The sequence below is a fragment of the Porcisia hertigi genome, chromosome 16 (assembly GCF_017918235.1).
Source record: "Porcisia hertigi strain C119 chromosome 16, whole genome shotgun sequence".
Classification (NCBI taxonomy): domain Eukaryota; phylum Euglenozoa; class Kinetoplastea; order Trypanosomatida; family Trypanosomatidae; genus Porcisia; species Porcisia hertigi.
Genome location: NC_090575.1, coordinates 285,738 through 306,422, shown reverse-complemented (window position 1 = coordinate 306,422; position 20,685 = coordinate 285,738). Strand labels below are relative to the sequence as shown.

At 57.2% G+C, this 20,685-nt stretch overlaps 6 protein-coding genes across 6 annotated transcripts; all 6 read left to right on the top strand.

Moving 5' to 3' along the window:
* Window positions 1–632: 632 nt before the first annotated feature.
* JKF63_05292 (uncharacterized protein) lies at window positions 633–2,060 on the top strand (the record flags this gene model as incomplete). The annotated part of the gene is made up of 1 exon (XM_067901259.1): window positions 633–2,060. The coding sequence occupies one exon, from the start codon at window positions 633–635 to the stop codon at window positions 2,058–2,060; it is 1,428 nt and encodes a 475-aa protein (XP_067758261.1).
* Window positions 2,061–3,036: 976 nt separating this feature from the next.
* On the top strand, window positions 3,037–5,469 carry JKF63_05291 (uncharacterized protein; the record flags this gene model as incomplete). The annotated part of the gene is made up of 1 exon (XM_067901258.1): window positions 3,037–5,469. One exon carries the CDS (start codon window positions 3,037–3,039, stop codon window positions 5,467–5,469), a length of 2,433 nt encoding a protein of 810 aa, XP_067758260.1.
* A 1,456-nt stretch (window positions 5,470–6,925) lies between these two features.
* Window positions 6,926–7,837, top strand: JKF63_05290 (uncharacterized protein; the record flags this gene model as incomplete). The annotated part of the gene is made up of 1 exon (XM_067901257.1): window positions 6,926–7,837. One exon carries the CDS (start codon window positions 6,926–6,928, stop codon window positions 7,835–7,837), a length of 912 nt encoding a protein of 303 aa, XP_067758259.1.
* Window positions 7,838–11,125: 3,288 nt separating this feature from the next.
* Window positions 11,126–12,916, top strand: JKF63_05289 (uncharacterized protein; the record flags this gene model as incomplete). The annotated part of the gene is made up of 1 exon (XM_067901256.1): window positions 11,126–12,916. One exon carries the CDS (start codon window positions 11,126–11,128, stop codon window positions 12,914–12,916), a length of 1,791 nt encoding a protein of 596 aa, XP_067758258.1.
* An 855-nt stretch (window positions 12,917–13,771) lies between these two features.
* On the top strand, window positions 13,772–16,039 carry JKF63_05288 (uncharacterized protein; the record flags this gene model as incomplete). Its single annotated transcript, XM_067901255.1, has 1 exon — window positions 13,772–16,039. One exon carries the CDS (start codon window positions 13,772–13,774, stop codon window positions 16,037–16,039), a length of 2,268 nt encoding a protein of 755 aa, XP_067758257.1.
* A 1,003-nt stretch (window positions 16,040–17,042) lies between these two features.
* On the top strand, window positions 17,043–18,419 carry JKF63_05287 (uncharacterized protein; the record flags this gene model as incomplete). The annotated part of the gene is made up of 1 exon (XM_067901254.1): window positions 17,043–18,419. One exon carries the CDS (start codon window positions 17,043–17,045, stop codon window positions 18,417–18,419), a length of 1,377 nt encoding a protein of 458 aa, XP_067758256.1.
* Window positions 18,420–20,685: the final 2,266 nt, after the last annotated feature.

The window sequence follows — 20,685 nt, the reverse complement described above, 5'->3', positions numbered from 1 at the left end:
TGTTTTTTTTTTACAGATTCGTGTGTCTGCCGTGCTGGCGGCCGCGGGGCTGCGGTGGCGCATAGAAGACCGGTAAGACGACGGGTGCATTTTTTTTTCCCGTTTCATCTGTTACGCCTATGCCTAAGGGGGCGTAGCAAATGGAGGAAAAGGGTGGGGTAGATGGGGGCGGTCAAATATGGGGACACTGCCTTGATGACAGCCAGCTCCCTTCCCCCCCCCCTCTGCCACTGTTCCGCCAGTCTCTTTGCTTCCCTACTGCCCTGCTTCGCCCGTTTCCTTGCAGCCGCCCTCCTCAGATGCTGTGTGTGGTGTGGAGGCTCCCCCTCCGCTATTCATCGACGCCCCAGCGTTGCGTGAATGTGTCGAGTGTTGCTTCCTCCCCTCTCCTGTGGAGGTGGTCGAGCAGTCTTGCTTTATCACCTCCTGTCCTTGCTTCTCGTCTTGCACTACGGTCTTCCAAAGGTGTTAGGGCATGCACAGATGCACAACAAGGTATGCACTGTGTCTCTCCCCACTCCTCCGTGTCACTTGTGCCTTGACGTTGTCCGACTTCCTTTTTCGACAACACACGCAACACATATACTTGTCACTATCCCCCTTTTTTTTTCTGTGAAGGCGTACATTTATTGATGTCGACAAATTCAGCTAATCTAGCGCATCCGTTGCCTGGTGACAGCCAGGGGAGCCATTGCACGACAGCCCCCGGTGGGCTAAATCGCAAACTTCACAACAGTGTTCTTGTTGCGTCAGATGCGTATTGGATACCGGACTTAGCCCACATGGAATCCGCTCGACGGAAAAAGCCATGGCGCTCCGACTCCCTCTTCTTTGAGTCTGTCTCCGTTTCGCTGACGGCCACGGTGAAGATGTTTCTTCACGCCACACGTGGTTGCCCTGACGTGTCACACGGCCGCTTCAACTGGTTTGAGGTGATGGGGCTCTTGATTGGGCATTTTAAAAACCGCGATTTCATTGTGACTGACAGCTTCAGCTTGCCTGTCGCCGCGTCGGAGGTGGAGTGCAGCATGACGGAGGCCTCACAGATTTACATGGCCAACTATCTCGAGTATCACCGCCGCCTCGGCAAGGCAGAGCCCGGGTGTGTCGGGTGGTACCATACTCACCCCGGCTACTCCTGCTTTCTTTCCGGTATTGATGTAGCGACGCAGCAAGACAGTCAGCGGATGCACGATCCGTGGCTGGCACTCGTGATCGACCCGGTCGAAACGCTGCGGTCTGGCCAGTTCTCCATGAGGGCGTTCCGCACGTATCCTGAAGGGGGGTGCGCTCAGGGTCAACGTGCTCCGAATATCTCTCACAGCGCGGCTGAGGAAGGCCACCCTGGTGTTTCTTCCTTCGACCCCACCGCCTCTACCATACCTGCCGAGCACGGGTTGCTGCCTCCTGGCAACCGCGTGAAGGAGTTCGGCATGCACGCGGACAGGTATTACGAGTTGCCCCTCCGCATGGTGCAGAGCGCGCGTGATGCACCACTGTGGGCTCTGTTGCAGCGACATTTCTGGTCTCTCTCGCTTTCCCTCACCTTTCCCTTCGCGCCATCGACGCGAACCTGCCACAGCTGCTCTGCCAAGTTCGCCAAGGTGATTTCTGCTCTAGCGGCACAGGTACAGGATCCGTGCCCGCACGAGGGGCGCGGGCTGACGCGCGATAGCTCCGCTCGAGGAAGTGTCGTCGGAGGAAGGTCGCTGCTTTATCGGTCAAGCAGAGACGTCGGAAACGCACAGGGGTGTAACGATGACGACACCAGAGTGAGTGCCGATGATACGGCTGAAGTGGAGCAACGACTTCTCGCGATCGCAGGTGAGATGCTCCGAGCCCGAGCAGAGTCCTTCTCTTTGATCAGCGCTTTGCCTTCGGTGCACACAGAGGTGTCTGCAGCGCTGCGTGCCGTTGCTGCTGCGGCAAGACCTGCATCCGAGAACAGAGTGCAAAGTCGCAAGTCATCGGGCTCCGCTTGCAGCACGCGAAAAGAGACGTCTTTCCCCTCTGTTGTCACGGCCCCGCGCGATAAGTTGATCGAAATGGAGGAGGTGTGAAAGTGGTCTGGAGAGAGAGGGGGAGGGGGGGGGGGGCGGAGAGGGTGGCGTTTGCTGTCGTGTTCGAGTAAACCCCCTCACGCACAGCGAAGGTTGAAATCTCCCGTCCCACCCGGATCGAGCAGGGGTGTGCATGCAAGTTTTGTCCGTTACCTCTCTCTCATTCTCACCGGCGCTGTTTTCAGACACGTTGCAAGTCTCAGTCCCCCTTCCCCCCTTTTTTTATTTGTCGCCTTGTCAGCTTTCTTGCGACAGCTCTCCTCTCCTCTCTTTTCTTCTTCCTCTGCATCTGCCAACGCACCTCCAACTTCTTCACATCTCCCGCATGTCACCCCGTTCGCCCCCTTTTTTATTTCTGGGTCACCCCCTTTCCCCCCTCTCGGGAGGGGGTGGGGGGGGAGTGGAAGGAGCGCTGCTGCACTTTTTGTACTCTTTTTTTTTGACTATTTCGTCCCTCGTGTGTGTGTGTGTGTGCACAGCGGAAAACGGAAGTGGGAGTTTAGGCGGCAGTCTTACGCATCACACAAGGGGGTCAGTCGGCCTGTGGGGCACATCCAGGATATCCACATGAGCCATGAAGAAGACTGTGAGGGGTTGATGGGTGGTTGTCTCTGCCGTCCAGTGCATCTCGGCTTCGATGGTCTCTCCCTTCTCCAATTGGGCTCAGTGCTCAATGTTGGTGATTTGTCCAACGTCGCACCACATTGTCCTCCAAGGGTTCCTGTCTTCGCAGTTTTTTCTGTGTGCGTCCCCTTGCTCATGCTCTCCCCCCCTTCGCCCTCGTTGGCTATCCGTGTGCATCCATATCATCGGTTGCGTAGTTCTCACTTATAACTTTTCTGATCCACTTATCCCTCTCTCTCTCTCTGCCCCCCCCCCCCTTCTACCACCACTACCACCGCCACCGCCGCCAATCTTTTGTTTCAAGCTACGGTCTCGACTTAGGCCCCTCAGCAACCGATTCCACACACACCACATGAGCGCTGGGAGCACGACACGGATACTACAGCAGCTGCTGGAGGCAGAGGGGGTCGTAGTCCACTCAGCGCTGCAGGTTTGTGCGCTCCCGTCGATGGGCGGCGGTAGGGGTGTGGTGCTTACCGAGCCATTGGCAGCTGGTACCACACTGCTTCGCTTCCCTTTCCAATCCATCATCACGGTACGTAAGGCGCGGTTTAACTTGGCAATGGCGGAGGTCGCCCTTGAGCTTCGCGAAGCTCACGCGGCAAGTGTGTCTGCCGATCACGCTGGCAAAGACGAGGACAGGACTGGGGGGCCAGAACTGGCGTCTAACGCTCTCCGTGTCGTTCCGTTTACCTCGCGTGTCTGGTCCGAATACGAGTTCGAGTTGCGGGTGCCCTCAATGGGCTTGCGCCAGAAAATTGACACCAAAGTGCACGAGCTGGAGGAGGCCCTCGACTGCACCGAGACCATTGTATGCTATCTGGTGCTCATGGCAGCCCTGTATGGTCGCTGGTCTAATAACGCCTGCCTCTTGAGGGGTGCGAACTACGGCACTGCAAAAGAGGACGCTGTTGCTTCAGAGACTTCGACGTGCTCTTCTGGAGCTGAGGCGTGCCGAGCACCTACACTGCACTACACACACGAGAATGCGTGGATGCGGACGTGGATTCACGAACTGCCAGCGCAGATCGACAACCTCCTCGAGCTTTTCCCGGTGCACGACGAGGTGCTGTCCTGTCCACAGCAACACACCACAGAGTCGGAGTGTGCGGGGTGTGGGTCGAGTGTGTTGTCTGGGAACGCTACAACAGCGTCCCCACCGCCATCACTTCTTGCTGGCGTCTCCACTCTCGGTACTTCATCTAGTTGGATCCGCTCGTACGTTTCGCTGCACCGTTTTCAAACAGCAGCGCTGCGCGAGCAGCAGGCACTGCAGGAGCGGTACACCAAGTGTCGAGCCTTGCTGCGCTGCTTGCGACATCTGCCAAGGGGGGTTGAGGTGACGGCGAAGTCGCAACAGGAAGTATCTCACGCACCGGCGCCTCGAGGTGGCGGCGCTACTGGAATGGACTCCTCATCTTCAAACCGTCGGTGCTGCAGCCGACCTGGGGATGGCGCGGCGTGCACACTCGGTCAGTTTCTGTGGGCGTTCAACACGCTGGTGAGTCGCGGCTTTCACTTCAACGAGGAGACTTGGGCGATGATGCCGTTTTCTGACTACTTCAATTATGCCCTGGATTCAAATGGGAGGATGGACCTCCTTGAGGACGACCCTGCTGATCCCGAGTGTTTCACGAATGCGTTGCTTACGCGGAACATACGCGACGGGGTCGATAGCGCCGCGTTGCTCATGGGTGCTGTGGTATCGTGCACACGGAAGAGGCGGGATCGGGTGCGCACTGCCCGAGTTGGCAAGGGCGAGGTGCCGCTTGCCAACTACAGCACGTACGAGTTTCAGCTGAGCCAGCCGACTTGCACGCCCGGCGAGCAGGTGATGCTGCACTACGGTGCTTACTCTGATGTGGAGCTGGCCATGTGGTATGGGTTCACTTTGCGACCCTCTCTCCTACCCACACAGCCGTTGCCAGTCGCACTGGATGGCCCGAAGAAGAACACTATCGTCCCGGTACTTCCCCCAAATTTGGACGACCCCGACGGCTGCTTGCATCAAGCGATCCAGGGGCTTCGGCTGGCGGTGTCTCAAGTGGCCTGTGCCACAACACGTGTGGCCTACTACAAGCTGAATGTTGCACCGTTACACCAATCCAAGGGTGCGGCGAAAAGTCAGGAGGAGGAGGAGGAGGCGTACACGGCGTGGTGTGCCGCTCTCAATTGCGCCTATTCTCTGCCCCTGTCTCCCATCGCTGACGCGGCTGGAAACTACCCAAAAGTCACACCTGGAGCCACATGGCTTGACGAACTGCTGCGTGTGTTTACTCAAACGTCGGCGTTGGCGGTGCCTTGCGAGGATGCAGGGCCCGAGGACAACGCTGCCTACTGCATCGATGCGTGGATGCGACGTTGGAGCAGTGAGCAATGGCCCCAGTTTTCCGTGTCGGCTTTCCCGAACATAACCAAGAGAAGCACCCTGGGAGTGCTCGGACTATCGCCGATTCTTCATGTTGCCCTTCAAACCAGCTTCTGGACCCGTTCTCCAGAGCGAATCTCCCTGAGCCCACAGGACCGCTTGCTTGTGGTTCGCGGTTTGGCATGGGCGGAGCTGTACGTGAACATGTCAACCGCGGCGCACGTCGATCATTCGCTGACATCGCCCCGCCCCGCAAGCACCACCGCGGCTGCGTTTGCCCGTGAGGTCTCTCTTGAGCAGTGGACGCTGTTGCGCTTCCTTGCCTTGGAGAGCAGCGACGCTGTGCTGGAGGAGTACATCGATTACATCTCGGATAGCGAGGCGTGGCTGGGTGCGAGGTTGTGGGGGCTCCATTGATCGTTGCTGCCTTTGTGTATGTCCGGTGTGGGAAAGTTTATGTCGAAAAGTGGGAGTGTGGGGTGTAGTCTGCGCCGTAGCGTGTCTCACTTTGACGAAAGAAAGGAGAGGGAGGCAGGGGGCGGGGGGATCGACCTCAGGCTCGTCAGACTCCTCCGCTGATCTTGACGCGGTTGATGTGCTCGCGTCCTGGTTCTCTTTTCGTAAGCACGTATTGCAGCACACAGGATTTCCTTTCTTCTCTCTTCCCCCCCCTCCCCTCCAGAAATATCAACGTGGGGCATCAATGCAGGGGTACGGGAGAGGGGGGGGGGCAGCTGCCTCCAATCAGTGCGGAGCCCAAATCGCTCTCTTCCCTTGCCTCCATCTCCATGCCCACGCTAAGGAACGTGCTGGTGTGACCGTGTTTAAGTGCATATGAGGTAAAGGGGGGCGGCGGCGGCGGGGGGGGGGGCGGGGTTAGAAGGATGCGTTGCTACTGATGTGGGCGGGTGCGGTCCTGGTGGACGTGGCGTTGGAGGAACGTACGAGAGCGAATATGTTTGCGCCATCCTTGTGGAGGCATACTGCGAGCGTGAACTCAAATGTGTGTCACCCAGCTCTCGCTGGAGCACTGTTGGGTGGCCTGAGGCCTCTTCGAAAGGGATCCACCGCGTGGGGCTACCGGCAGAATGTGAGTGACTGTGATGCGACGTGGATAGTCACTGTGCTGGGATTTCGTAGGAGTTGCTGTGCTCAGATGTCTGGGCCGGCCATCGCTGTAGCACATGCCTACCGTTGTATTGCACCGCGTGGTGGCCTTTTGGACAGGCCTAGTTGTGTATGTCTGCCTTTGCGCGCGTGTGTGGCGTTCGAATCAAAGGATTGTGTGTCGCAGAAGAATAAGCAAGTCCCCAGCGTAATCTCCACCCCCCCCCCCCTCCCCCACCTCGGTTTCTCCTCAGTGACCCCCCCTCTCTACACACACACACACGCACAAAAAAAAAACAAGCGTGCGTGTGACACGTGCACTTCCACATGGCGCACTCGTTGGGCACTGCTGCGTCGCGGATTCTCTGCGCGGGCGTTTTCGGTGCTCGTGTATGCCCTCCCCTCTTCCTGCTGACGTCATTCCGCCTTTGTTTTCTCCTTCATTCTAATCGCCTTTTCCTCTGTTGGTCGGTCCCGTCGACGCTTCCCTTTGCGTACGCGTATGCTCTCTCCTCCCCCCGCCTCTCGTGCCTCTTGGCGAGCAGTCCACAATAAGTAAACTCGCTGGAAACGCGTGTACGCATATTGTCATTTAAGTACCGCTCACCGGCGGATATCCCACGCTGCGGCTGACAGCCCTTACCTGCGCCTCCCCCGATCCCGCTGCACAAATTTGAAGGTATCGGTGTAGAGGCAACCCTCGATTATCCACGGGAACACCCTTGTACACACACACACACACACACACACACAAGCGTTCACAGTAATGCAGCGCCGCTTGTGCACTCTGTGTGGCGGGCGCGTGCAGATTCCCCAGAGGATGTGCATAGGAAGTTCCGCCCCCTATCAGCAACGTCTTTTCCACAGTACGGTGACCGATGTCCCCGGGACCACCGCTACGGCTGCACGCGGGCACGATCCCACAGGCACCGGTGCAAGTGCGTCTGCGCCGTCCACCAGGTCCTCGCATGCCCAGCCGCTCTACAAATCGGTTCACAAGGGCCGGGGCGCGACTCCAATGCCTAAACCGTATGAAGAGCGCAAGCTTCGCGCCCGCGGCACTCCTGTTGTGGAGGCAGGTAAGACTCCTCCCGCTGACGCTACCGCAGCGCCAGCCGCTTCACCGCTGTTTGGCGCACGTTCGTCCTGCGCGGAGGATGTCGGTCCGGTTCCCCAGCGGGCTCTTTCGCCTCTTCAGAAGAGACAGCTGCAGTTCCGCAACAAGGCTGCCTTTGTTCTCACTCCACAAGCTCTCCGGCGAGTGAAGTACCTCCTCGAGCACTACTCAACCGCCCGCTCGGCCGAAGCGGCAAAGTCGCCGTCGACGAGCGATGTGGCTGCTGAGGTACCTTGCGGGATCCGTATCGGTGTGCGGCGTCGCGGATGCAGTGGGTACAGCTACACGGTGAACTACTACTTTGACTCGGCAAAGCGTGGTGACAAGGCTGCTACCCCATTACAAAAGATGACCGACCTGGCAGAGGACTTAGTTGTGGAGCAGGATGGCGTGAAGGTTGTTGTAGACGCCAATGCTCACTTCTATGTGATTGGCACGGAGATGGACTACGTAGTGCGCAATGTGGAGGAAAAGTTCACCTTTAAAAATCCAAACCAAAAGTATAGCTGCGGCTGCGAGGAGAGCTTTATGCCGTTTGACGCGGATGACATGGAGGAGTGACGAGCTCTGAGGGGGGGGGAAGGTGGAGGAGGACGAGGGCGAGGGATGCGGTGACGAATGAGTGGAAGAACGCTTTTGGCTTCGGTGGCCGTCCCTTTTTTTTTTGTAAGACGGGTGTGTGTGGGGTCCATAACTCGTGAGAGGTGGGATGTGCGTGTGTGTGTTGGCCGTGTTTTTGCCCTTTTGCTTGTTTTCCCCATGTTGCCCCTCCCTCCCTCCCTTTCCTTTGCACTCGAGGGGGGGGGTCCATTGCTTGCCCTGCCCCTCTTCTTCGCTTGCTGTTCTCGATGAAGTTGTTCCCTTCTCGGTTCAGGGAAAGTGCTTTGCATTGCGGGTGGTTACACCCACCCACCCACACCCACAGAGACACACACACCTACGCGCGTTAGTACGCTTACTTACAACTCCCTCCAGACTGTGAAACCCTAGCCATGAGTTCAGCTGGGTATCGCCTGTCGTGGTGCGGGGGTACCGATACACGCGCACGTCTAGCATCAATGTACATCCGCCAGGATCCATTAGCGTTGTTATAATGCCTGTGCATGCAAGCGCTTGTGTATATCCACTCTCTTCCCCCCTCTCCCCCGATTCCCCCGTTTTCATCTCTCGCGATTTTTCTTCACTTCACTTCACCTCTTCTCTCCTTCTTTCTCGTAGTGCGTTACAGGTCACCGCTTCTCTGCGGGACGTGTGCACATTTACATCTCCTCTCTCCCCCTCCTTCCTTCCCTGTGTTTGTGCATTTCAGAATTCGTTTCCAGGGGAGGGTGTGGGGGTGGTGGTGGAGGTCTGCGCCTGCCTTGTGTCTTCTCTGTGCGCGTGCATGCTTATGCTCTGCGAAGCGTGCCCCCCCCCTCGTCTCACCATACCTTAGGTCTCAGGCGCCCGCGTGCTCACGTGCACAAGAAAGACCACCTATATATATATATTTGACGCCGCTGACATTTTGTGTCATGTTCATTGTGCGCATCGCTGGAGACGTGGACGGCGCCAAGCGCAACATCGAGGTGACGTTTCCATGCCGCCCGTCTCTGCAGCAACTGTGCACCGTTGCGGAGGCGATTCTGCCATTGCGAAGGCGCAAGTATTGTCAACATGGATGCCCGCTACAGGCCGCAGCAACGCAGGGTGAGGGAGAAAACCTCATCAGCACAACGGCGTCCCCCAGAGCTCTCGATGATACCCACCCGCATACCACAGAGTTGATGACTGAGTATGTCGTGAATTCGCTGTCCTGCCTGAACAGAGCCACTCATCAATGGGAAGAGCTGTACAGCGCTTCTCAGCTCACGTCGGGGGCGCAGGTGTGGTGCTTCTGGTCTATGCCGTCCAAGCAGGGGGATACGTCCACGAAAATGGGCTTGATCTCCCCCCTCCCCTCCCCATCCTCTGAATTTCCAGTACGAGGGGGGGCACATATGAACGAGGCTGCGCCGCCGAGCTGCCAGCTTCACGTGAATCTCCTTCTAGGGACTGGGGCTCAGCAGAGCAGGGATGGCCCCCATCACCCAGGCGCCCTCCCAGAGCCACAGGAGCGCCTTGTCTGGGGCTGCGCCGAGAGTGCTCGTGGTCGTGCTGCTCACCGAGAGCAATACTCGGAGGTATGGGGCCGCCATACCAAGCCTTCTCCTCTCGTTGCCTTCACCACCACCACCACCACCCATCCTCCTCGACAGGTCGTCTCTGGCCTCGTGCGATTTGCATCCGCGCCTACTTGTGAGGGGCACAGTAGCTTCGTGAACGAGCGAAGACGCAAAGATTCGCGACCACGGCGGCATTCGACCGTATCGCTCAACCGCGACCGTCGATATAACTTGCCATCACATTTGCATCCTGGGTGGTCTGCGTTGCTGCTCAGCGGCGAGGGAGGCGGCGGCAACGACTATGCTCATCTCGGCGATCGCCTGGCCTTTTTGTTCGACGTTTTGGTTCACCTTGACCCGGGGGAGGATGGCGCAGGGGAACGAGCGTACATCCTCTTGAGGGACTTTCATGCGCTCTCTTCCTGTCTCGCTTCCACGCCTGCCGCTGACGTTGCTCCCCCTCACCGGGGCCATTCTTCCATGAGTGTACGTAGCACACATTCTCGGCCGTCGGTGATGAACGTTGGTGCAGAGCTCAACGCACAGCTGCATTGGACCTGGGACGACCTCTTGCGAGAAGCGGACAAGGATCGCGATGGCTGCATCGCGTACGGAGAGTGGTTGTCATTTGGCATTGAGCACCCGGAGGTGATCCAGTTACTATGCCGCGCCGTTCACGCACTGCTTCTGCGCGAGGTGCGCAGGGGCCCGAATCGGAACAGAGAAGGGGGCGCCAAGGTCTTCTCAAGCGCTTCGCGTCTTGCCCCGCCTGGATCCAGGTCAGATCACTGACACACGCGCCCACAGAAACAGAGGAGTGCGCCTCAACGAGGCGCATAGGGAGGATGTAAAAAAAAAACACGGCAAGGCGTCTCGCGCTGGGCTCATCTAGGCTCGTTGCAGGAGTGCATCTGTGCAAAAGAGTGTGGGGTGTGCCCCGATGCGTTGGAGAGAGACGCTCTATTCCCGTCTGTCGCGGCTGGGGCTAGTGTGTGTGTGTGTGTGTGTTCTGGGGTGGGGGGTGGGGTTAGGGGAGCCTCGGTTTTCTTCCACGCAGCTGCATGTTTTCCGTTGTGTATGAGGGTGTACGCATGTGTGAGGACTTGGGGTGTACCACGCTTGCATCTCAGATGCTTGTTCTCATAGACGGAACGCACCATCCTCTCCGTGTTGTCACAAACCTTGCTTGCATTATCTCGTTCACGGCCGCCGTACGCGAACACTGCTACATACGGAAGAGCTCCACTGAATCCCCACCCCCCTTTGAAGAGCTGCTCACAAACACCAACTCAAGCAACACCCTCGTCGTTTCTTGGAGAAACGTTTTGATTCGACATCCCCTCCTCTCGTTACCGACACACAGGTGTTGCGGGTGAACATGGGTGTCCCTGTCCCTGTCCCTGGTGTGTAAACCGCAAAGGGGCCCGACTGCTCCTCTCTGTGTGTGGTGTGTGTGTGTGTGTGTAAGTGTGTATGTGTTTGTCGGCTCTCAGGGGATGTCGCGATTGCGCATACGTCTTGGCGTTCGCTCCGCTCCACCCCACTCCACCCCACCCATTCCCTTTCTCCTTCCTTTCTCTCTCTTTCTATGCTCGCTTTTGGTTTTTTTTTATTTACCGCAGCGGGGGAAAAGAGAGCGGATCATGCAACGCGCACACGTATAAATACACACGCACACAGACGCACACGATTCGGTTGCTTGTACATGCCACCACCGTCAAATCAGTTTCTCGTAGGACAGCGTGCGAGGCGGCCATATGTCAATCGCGTCTCCAAGTTCATCTTTGAGCAGTTGGATAGGGGCGTCGCCTCCCCGTACGTTTTACTGGTCTCCGGTGTAGTCTTCTCGTACCTGGCATGGCGGGTGACGGAGTTGTATGTCCGGCCACGTCAGGAGCAGCTGGCGCAGCGCCGCCTCGTTCAGCGCGTCCCCTTCGAGGCGTCACACAACGTTTTCTGGGGGATTTCCAACCCACCCGAGCCCGGCGGCCGTGCGGCAGATATCGATGGCGTTGCAAGCAACTTGTTCTTGCCGCAGTCGGCGAGTGAGGGACAGGAAGAGTCGATGCGCCGCCCACAGCTGATCTTCAGTGAGGTGAGTGAGTTGAACGGGCTGCGGTCTGCGTCGAATCCGTCTGGAGAGGTGGACGTTGTGTGCCTCGAGCTCTCCGAGTTCTCCCCGTCGCTTCGCGACGACGTTTACTACCGCAGTGTGCACTATGTTCCCACACAGGGCAGTTCAGTTGCGGCTTCTGCGACAGGGTGTCAAGGCTCCTCACCAACTGTGTCGAAGCAGCCGAGTCCCAACAAGGGCCTAGGTCGAAAGTCTACGGTGAACTCACTCGAGTTGACTTCAACGACTGCGGCTGCTTCCACTGCCCCATCGGTCACTGCATCTACCCTGGCTACGGCGGAAGCAGAGAGGGTACCGCCAACCACGGACTACCTTCAGTTTATGCCGGGCCAAGGTGAGGAGGTCATACACGGCATGATCAAGTGCAAAGGTATCACAACCCAAAACAACTGTATTCCTTACCCCGGTCATCTCGAGGAGGAGTATGCGCGCAAGCTCATGCTGACCCTTGGACCGGTGCACATCCTACGCGACGCCGCCCAGACGATCTTGCCGCGGCGTTTTTCATTTGTGAAAGAGGTTCCCGTCGAGACGTTGGTGCTTGGCATGCATTCGGGCGAGATGCCACGGTGGCTGAGCACCTGCTACCCAAACTTCAACGTGCACGTGGTGGAAAGGGACGGCACGCTGGTGCGGCTGTGCAAGCGTTTTTTGGGGTTTCAGGAGTCGAGCAACCTCACGGTGCACATCGACGACCCCGTCGATTTCGTGCGGCAGCAGGCTATCATGACACCCTGCGGCAACACGACAGACACGGGCACCAAACCGTACGGGCTCGTGCTGATTGATGCCATAGACGGTGCAGGGCGGCTGAGCACGCAGTTCGGGCGCCTGGAGTTCATCAGTAATCTACGCAGGATTATGAGCAACAACGGCTGTGTCGCGGTCACTCTTCCAAACAAGGATGCTGGGTTCGTCTACAACATGGTGCAGAATTGGCGTATGGCGTTTACAGGGCGGCCGGTGGTGCTGGTGCACTGTGTGACGTCACCGTGCTCGATCCTCATGACATTCCAAGATACCGCAATGCGCGGCAAGGCGAACATTGGCAGCATCGGCAAGGTGGAGGAGTTTCAGGATGTCCTGCGAGAGCACATTCGCCATTACGGTGCCGACCGCGTGCAGTTTGATATAACGCGTGAGGTGAGCGCGACCAACTTTAGCGTGCTTAACCCCGAACAGACGTATGGGATGGAGGCGTACCTGCCTGCTGGCCACCCAGCGGTTCTGGCAGCAAGACATCAGAAGATGGAGGAGGCGAAGCGGCGCAAGAGTCGTAGCCAAGGGTGGAGTGCGTGGTTGCGCCGCTTAACGGAGACAGCGCTGTCGCCGAGTCAACGCGGCAATCTCGATGTCAAGTGAAGGGGTCTTCGTGCGTATGTGGCTGTGTCTGGGATGCACCTGCTATCATTCGTGGGTTGCCATGCTGTGTAACACACCCACCCACCCACCTACCCACCCACCCACCCACCCACCCACACACACACACACATTTGTGCCCAAGGTATTGTCTTATGTGTTTACCGCTTGTAGTGACATGCCTTTATCGAAATAGTAGCGCGTCCTTTGCTGCAAATGACCTGAGCGGTGTTTCTCATCCACACCCACACCCTCACCCTCACCCACACCCATCATCCCTTCTTGTCTCTTTGACAAATGGGTGAGTGGGGGAGAGGGGAGTGTCCACCACACCATTTTGGTGCGTATTACACAAACGCAGGCGCGGGGGTTTTCCTGTCCTTTGCGCAGGTACGGATGCGTGCCGAAGCTGTGCACCAGCTCTCCGCCACTCCTTCCTTCCTTCCGCCACCGCCACCGCCACCTCGGGTGTCCCGAGCTCGTCTTGAGGTAGGACACGCAGTGGTTCACCCACTTTGATTAATATATATATATATATTTCATATCGCTCGCTCTCTACTACTACTACTAGCTCATTTTATTCATCCATCCTCCCTCCCTCTTCCCTGACGCTCTACTCCGCTTACATTTCCTTTTAATACATTGATGCAACTCTGTTGTTGTGTTGTGCACACACCAGCAAACCATCGCGCGTGTTATTGGCAGCCGTGGACCGCGAGGAGGAGGAGGAGGGGAAAAAACGGATAAGGGCTCCATCTCTCTCCCCCCTTTGTCAAACGTCAAAGCGCGAACGGACTGTCTCGTTCTTGCACGGAAATACACACACACACACACACACACACACACACACACACAAATATGAATATGCTCGGTGTGACATTCATCGCTGTCGGCAAGGTGATTGTGGCGGTCTTGATCGGGGCGCTTACATCGAAGTCGATCCCCCACAGCGGCACCACGCTGCGGAACTTCGGTGTGCTGATCTCTACGCTGCTCCTCCCATGCCTCACTTTGTCGAACACAGCGAAATCGGTTGATCTCGATATGCTTATTGGGTGCAGTGCTCTCATTTTTTTTTCGATCATCTTGATTGCATGTGGCCTCTTGTGGGGTATTGTGTTGGCGTCTCTCTTCTTCAGGCTAAAGTCGAAGCACTCGGGTGTTCCCAAGGAGCTATGCAAGGACCTGCGGCTCGAAGTATGCTATGACAAGGTGGCAGCAGGGGGCGCTCACGCGGACGGGGCGCCGAGGACGGCGCCCACGAAGAAGTCTTGTACCACGAGGAGCGTCCCGTACGTATCCATGGTCCTGAGCGAACACTTTCGAGATGTCGGCGTCGATGGGAGCGAAGTCGTAAACGCGTTGGAGGTGCCAGATGAGATCCAGGAGGAGTACGCGGGGTACGCCTACGCCACATGGGTCGGCTGCTCTGCACAGAACGGCGTCACGCTGCCCTTGTCTGTCCTGCTGAACATAGCGAGCTCCGTTTCATTCATAGACGCGGCTCACTGCGCTGCTTACATTTTTGTGTTTGCAATGAGCTACATGCTCTACTTGTGGTCTGCGTGCCCGGCATTTGTGAAGGCGGGGCAGAGGGCTGCTAGAAAGCAGCGGCTATTGCGCGAGATTCTGATCAAGCACAAGGAGATGATGGGCCGATGTGATGCCATGACGCAGACGTTTTCCCTTCCCATCAGTGAGGTGGTGGGGGGCGATGAGGATGCAGAGTGGAGCGAGATGGACAACCCCGAGGGCGAGGCGCAGAGCTCAGGCGAATCTCGAAAGGGGGTCAACACACTCACCAGGTCCCCTCCCGCCTCCTCAGCGCCGTCGGCTGGCCGAACTATTTACAGGGACAAGGGCACCAGTACACTAGGGGTCGGTGACGAGACCGCCGCTGGTGCCCTCAATGATAAGGCGAGCCACCCTGTGGACTCCCACACACGCCTCGAGAATCCCGGTCGATCGCTCGGTAACTCCTTGACGCGGACAGACAGAAGCTTCGTCGGCGCATGCGGCAGGGATTCTGCATCTGGCGGTAAGCTCAAGCTGTCCGGTTCACCCGTTTCCATGCTCCCCACCGCAACTGCCGAGCGTGTGTACGCGATGGCGACAGCAGTTCAACTGCCACCTGACTGGGTCTCCACGGGCTTAATCCGCGTCAGGTACGAGAGTGAGATGAAGGCACTCGGGAAGAGGACTGTGTCGGAGAAGGCGCGGCAGCTCGGTAGCGCTCTCTTGGGGCTCACCAAGAAGCTCATGACAAGCCCACCCTTCCTCTCTGTAGTGGTGGGCATATTCATTGGCATCGTCCCACCCTTGCGTGGGCTGTTTCAGGGTGGGCCGCTGGAGATGGTGATGGACGCCATCACGCTGATTGGCGAGGGCTCGATTCCATCGTCGCTGATGCTGCTTGGCGCGAACCTTGTCGATTCGTCGACTGACGCAGCTGGGTCGGCGGCCGGGGCGACCGCGCGGCGCCTTCGCCACGCCGAGCAAAATACAGTGTACCCACTGCACCCCAAGGACTGGCAGCTGTTGGGCGAGGGTTCTGCGTACGCGAGATGGTATGATGCGGAGCATGCCAATATTGAATTTGGCTTACACAAGTCTTTTTCCCCCCAGACGCTGATACACGATGGGCGCCTCCCTGCGTCGATGATGATGCCCCGTGGCGCCAGGGCTTCCTCTATTGTACCGATGGCCGAGCACAATAACATTGACGACGACGACGAAAGGATCGACAGCGGCAAGACGGGTAGAAAGTCATTCCTATTCAGTGTGCGGCGCATCCTGTCTCTGCAAGGCACCCAGCCTGTGTTTATCTGGGGCATCATCGTGTTCCGTATGCTTATCTCGCCGATCTTCAGCTTTCTTCTTCTTATGTTTCTCATCCACACCATGCCGTTTCTTTTCGGTGGTCAGGGCTCGCTGGACAAGACGCTCATCATGGTGCTCATGGTCGAGTTGGCTACTCCGACTGCGATCAACACGACTCTGCTGTTCAACGCTTATCAGTTCATGACCTATCCCTGGGCAAAGATGCTTTTTTTCCAGTATATTCTCTGCACCGTATCCGTGGTGATGTGGGCCTCCATCGGGTTGAGCTACGTATCGTCATTATAGTGGTCATGACAACCCAGGTCTGTGTAGAGGGGACCTGTGAAGTTGGGGAGGGGGGGGGGGGGCAGCTGATTAACACAGGCTGGGGTGCATGGGGGCAGAAGACAAGAGAGGTGGCGAGGCGGGGCGGGGCGGCGGCTGAGGAAGCGATGCCTGCAATCAGCTAGACATACGTCTCCCGCATCTCATACCTGTGACTCCTTGCTGCTATTCTATTTTGTTCCTAATTATCACTCGTCCAATATCGAAACGTATACTGCTGCTTTTGCGGGGTGGTGGTGGTGGTGGTGGTAACAGTAGTAGTGTGGGCCCACGTGTGACTTTTTTCCTTGTTATTTGGGGGGAGGGATGCCTCGCTCCCTCCCTCCCTCCCACCCCACCCGCCACCCTCCGCAGACGCGGGCATACACATAGCACACACACACATATATATGTTTATATATATATATTAAAAAAGCAGAAATTATTGATAAAGGCCGGAGGTGTCACGGCTGCGCAAGCATGTGTAGGCATTAAGTCTGCGTGCGTGCACCAGGCTGAGTAGACGAGCTGTCTCTTGCGCCGTCACTTCTACCACTCCTCTCTCCCCCCCCCCCCCCCCCCCCCGCACACCCTCTTGCGCTCAGGTAGATGTCGGGAAACTATGCAGCGCTGTGGGACTGTCGTCTGTTTTTGTTTTGGTTGGAGTCCTGCGTGGGTGTTGCTGGAGCCTTTTTCTCTTTGATCCCCTCTGGAGATTGTCACCTCCCTCCGATTGCGGGGTGTCCTCGCTCACGTCGTCCTCAAGCTCGACACATGACTGGCGCCCTTCCCCTCTTCCCCTCTTCCCCCCTTCCTGCAACCCACATCTATGCCCCCCTCCCCCTTCATCCTCGTTCCAGGAGGTCACACGCACACACCAGCACGCCTGTGCCTCTCGCCCAGTTGTGTCTTCCATTCTAGCCCTTTAGCCCTCTTCTCCCCAACTCCCTTCGGTGTGGCCCCGTTTGTGTCGCCCCTCGGAGCGATGCTGCATAGGAGCTCAATTGTGCTGTTGGTGTGTCTCGCAGCGGTACTTCACTCCAGCTGCTTGGGCGCTCCGCTGGGCACGACTGCGACCGCGGGTGATGCCACTGCCAGCACCGGACACAACACCCCAACGACGACGGTTTCTCAGTTGCCCCTCTTTAGTGTCTTCGGGTACTTGCCCGAGTACCGCCAGCACTCGTTCAACTACGAGGCTTTCTTCAAATCAGGGCTCACGCATCTCATTTTCTTCAGCGCGGAGGTGGATCCAGTGACCTTGCGCCTCACTCATGTAGATGACCGTTTGCCGTCTGGTGGCGAGTGGGCCCGCATTCGCCGATTGGCAGACCTGCACGGCACCAAGCTGATGCTCTGCATTGGTGGTGGCGGTCGCAGTTCCGGGTTTGCGGACCTCGTCGGGGACGCAGTGAAGCGGCAAGCGTTCATTGAAGAAACGAAGGCGGTGCTGCTGGCGCGAAGCCTGGACGGCATCGACTTCAACTGGGAGTATCCGCAGACGATGACGGAGTGGCTGAATTTCGGCCGCTTCCTGCAAGACCTCCGATCTGCCTTGGGTTATATGGACGCCACCGGAGGCGAAGGCGCAGCTGCACCCATTGTCGAGCGGCGCCACCATACTCGAGTAGGGCGCACCCTCTTGTCTATGGCCCTTCATCCTCATTCGTCCATCTCAACTGTGCTGCAGTCCACTGGTGTGCTTCAGTCGCTGGATTATGTACACTGGATGGCGTACGACCACGTTGTCGGGACTGAGCCACACAGTTCGGTTGAGTACGCTGCCTCGGTGCTCAGAGAGGAGATGATTGGGCCTTTTAGGGAGGCTTCGTATGACAGGCGCCGTGGGCAGACGCACCGGCGCCCCCGCGCCGAGCAGAACCACCGCTGTATGCTCACCCTTGGGATTCCTTTCTATGGCCGTCATCGAGTGGACAGGCAACTGCCGCCCCAGACGTACGAGCAACTCTGGCTCTCCATTCGACAATGGGCGAAGGAGAAGCACCCAACATGGGTCGAGGGAGGGGCGGAGCTGCGCGCCTTGAGTGAGTACGCCGGGTATAGCTTCACGAGCTATGACGATGTGAAGCGCAAGATGGAACTGGCACGCGCTGTCAACTTGTCTGGGATAATGATCTGGGAGCTTGGCCAGGATATACCGCCTGGAGCTTCACCGATGTCGCTCATGACTGCTGTGCACGAGCAGCTGACGGACTGGGGGTTGCTGACTGACAGCGGTGGTGGTGGTGATGACGTGAACGCAGATGGGGCAGGTCACCTTCATTATCAACCACAGAAGCAGCACCAGCAGCAGCAGAAGCGGTATCATTCTGCAGAGGCGGCGGAGGACGGTGACTTATGAAAACCACAGACACAAGCGGGAGGGGGGGGGGCGGAGGAGGGCCAAGTACCCCCCCCCTCCTCTCCCTCCCTAAAGGCTCAGATCTTTACGCTCTGTTCTCAGAGGCGGCCCTTCTGCTAGTTATGGTTTGGCGTATCTTTTTTTTAATCACACATCCACACGTATACACATATACATATATATACATATATATATATATACACATATATATCAGCATTTGTCCACTCGTACACACCAGAGTGGGGGAGAAAAATAAAAAAAGGGAGGTGAGAGATGCCCATGCCGTGTCTACAACGCCCCCCGAAGACTCACGCAGTGAAACAGAGTTGCCTTTTGTTTTTCGTAGAGCGGGGTGGGTGGGGGGCACTGCAAAGAGGCTGGAAAGCTGTGCTGCAACTTCCCGTCTATTTGAGCCCTTGAGGCGCTCTCTCGCATCCCTGGCCCATGGCCCCCCCAGGTGTACACATTGCGGCCTTTTTTTTGACTGTCTGCCTTTCGCTCAGTCACTGTGGCTCCTGCGCGTGTGATCGTGTCAGCGCGCACACACACCCACATCCAATCTTGTGTGTGTGTGTGTGTGTCAGTGGACCCGCTTCGTTTTTCAATGATTCACTGGCACCTCACTCCCCTTACCTCATCCCCTCTTGTTCTCCCCTCACTATACAACCATTACACCAACGATTCTCGTTCTTGCACTGCCGAAGGGATTCATTTCTTTTTTATCTCTCGCCCAAATATTGCTTTCTTCTCCGTTCCGTTTTTTTTTTATAGGCCCGTTCGCCCCAACACCTTTGCTGTTCTATCTCCCCCCTTTCTCCTCCCTACCTTAACCCACGGAGAGAGAAGGCAGAGGAGACTTTTGGTGTGCCCCATTGAAGTGCTTGGACCCGTAGGTGCAACCCCCCCCCCTCCCCCTCCCGTCCCTCATTAGGGAGGGAAAGTCGAAACAGAGGGGAAGAGGAGAAAGCGAAGGCCCCGGAGATTCTCAACTTGAGCTCATTTTCTGGGCTGCGAATTCCCCTAGTGCGTGTGCTTTCTGTGTTGGCTCCCCCCCTTCGCCTTCGCCTTCGCCTTCCTTCCTTCTTCCTCTGACCCGACTAGTTGGAGGGGCGTATCATTTTAATAGCGGGAGAGCAGCGCCCACTTTTTATGTTGGCGTCTTGATCAATTCTCCCTCTTCCTCTCGTTCCCCCCCCCCTCGCGCCCGTGCACACGCACACACGCTGCCACCACGAGCTGGACATGCCGGTGTTGACTGTTGTGCGACGGTTTATAGTGCGGTAATCTCCTACATAAATATATATTCTGTTTTCATCTCTCTGTTTCCCCAGGTCCTGCTTCTCTCTTCTCGTTTTGTACTTCTCATTCAAGTTTGTACAGTTGTTTTACTTGGCGATAATTCGAGCCTTCAGCGTTACTACCCCCCCCCTCCCCTCCCCACCATTTCTCTTCCGCTTCTGTTAGTGTGCCTGCTCTCCCCCTCCCCCCCTCCCTCCCTCCCCCCTCCTGCGGAACCTGAGCCCAATACGTACGCACGCACACCCACACACAGTGGACATCCACATCGATACGCACACTTCAGGTAACAAACGTATTGGTTGGACAAACATTTCTCGCTCCAGCCGTGTGCTACCGCCGCCTTAAAATTTTTTTTTTCTTCTAGTGTTTCTTTTGCACGTGCGTTTGGAGTCTTTCCTGGCTGTCTTCATCCTGAGGCCTTTGTCTCTCTTTCTCCTCGATTTTTTTTTTTCCGCGCAAGGGGGCTGTGTCATTGCATCCTGCTCTGCCCTGCCCTGCCCTGCCCTGCCCTGCCCACCCCCCAGCCCACTGCCTGATTCACGCCTTGTAGTTGTTGTCTCACCGTCATGCTTGAGAAGTACCTCGCGGCGCTGTTGGTGCCGTACTTATCGAAATATGTTGAAAACATCAACGAGGATCAATTAAAGGTGAACATATGGGGTGGGAAGGTGGCGTTGAACGATCTCATTTTACGCCCAGAGGCGCTGGATGCGCTGCTGAGTGCCGCAGGCGACGACAGTGACGAGGGCAGCAGTGCCACTGCCGGTGGCAGCAAAGCCTTCGCGTCGCCAAAGTCAAAAGCGAAGAAGCCTTTGCTACCCATAAAGACGTATCGTGGCATCTGCAAGAATGTTTCACTGTCGATCCCCATCAAGCACCTCCGCTCCGAACCCGTTGTGCTGGAGGTGGGAGAGCTTTTGTTGACTCTAAAGGGTGTGCATCCTGGTAGTGGGAATGCAGGTGGTGC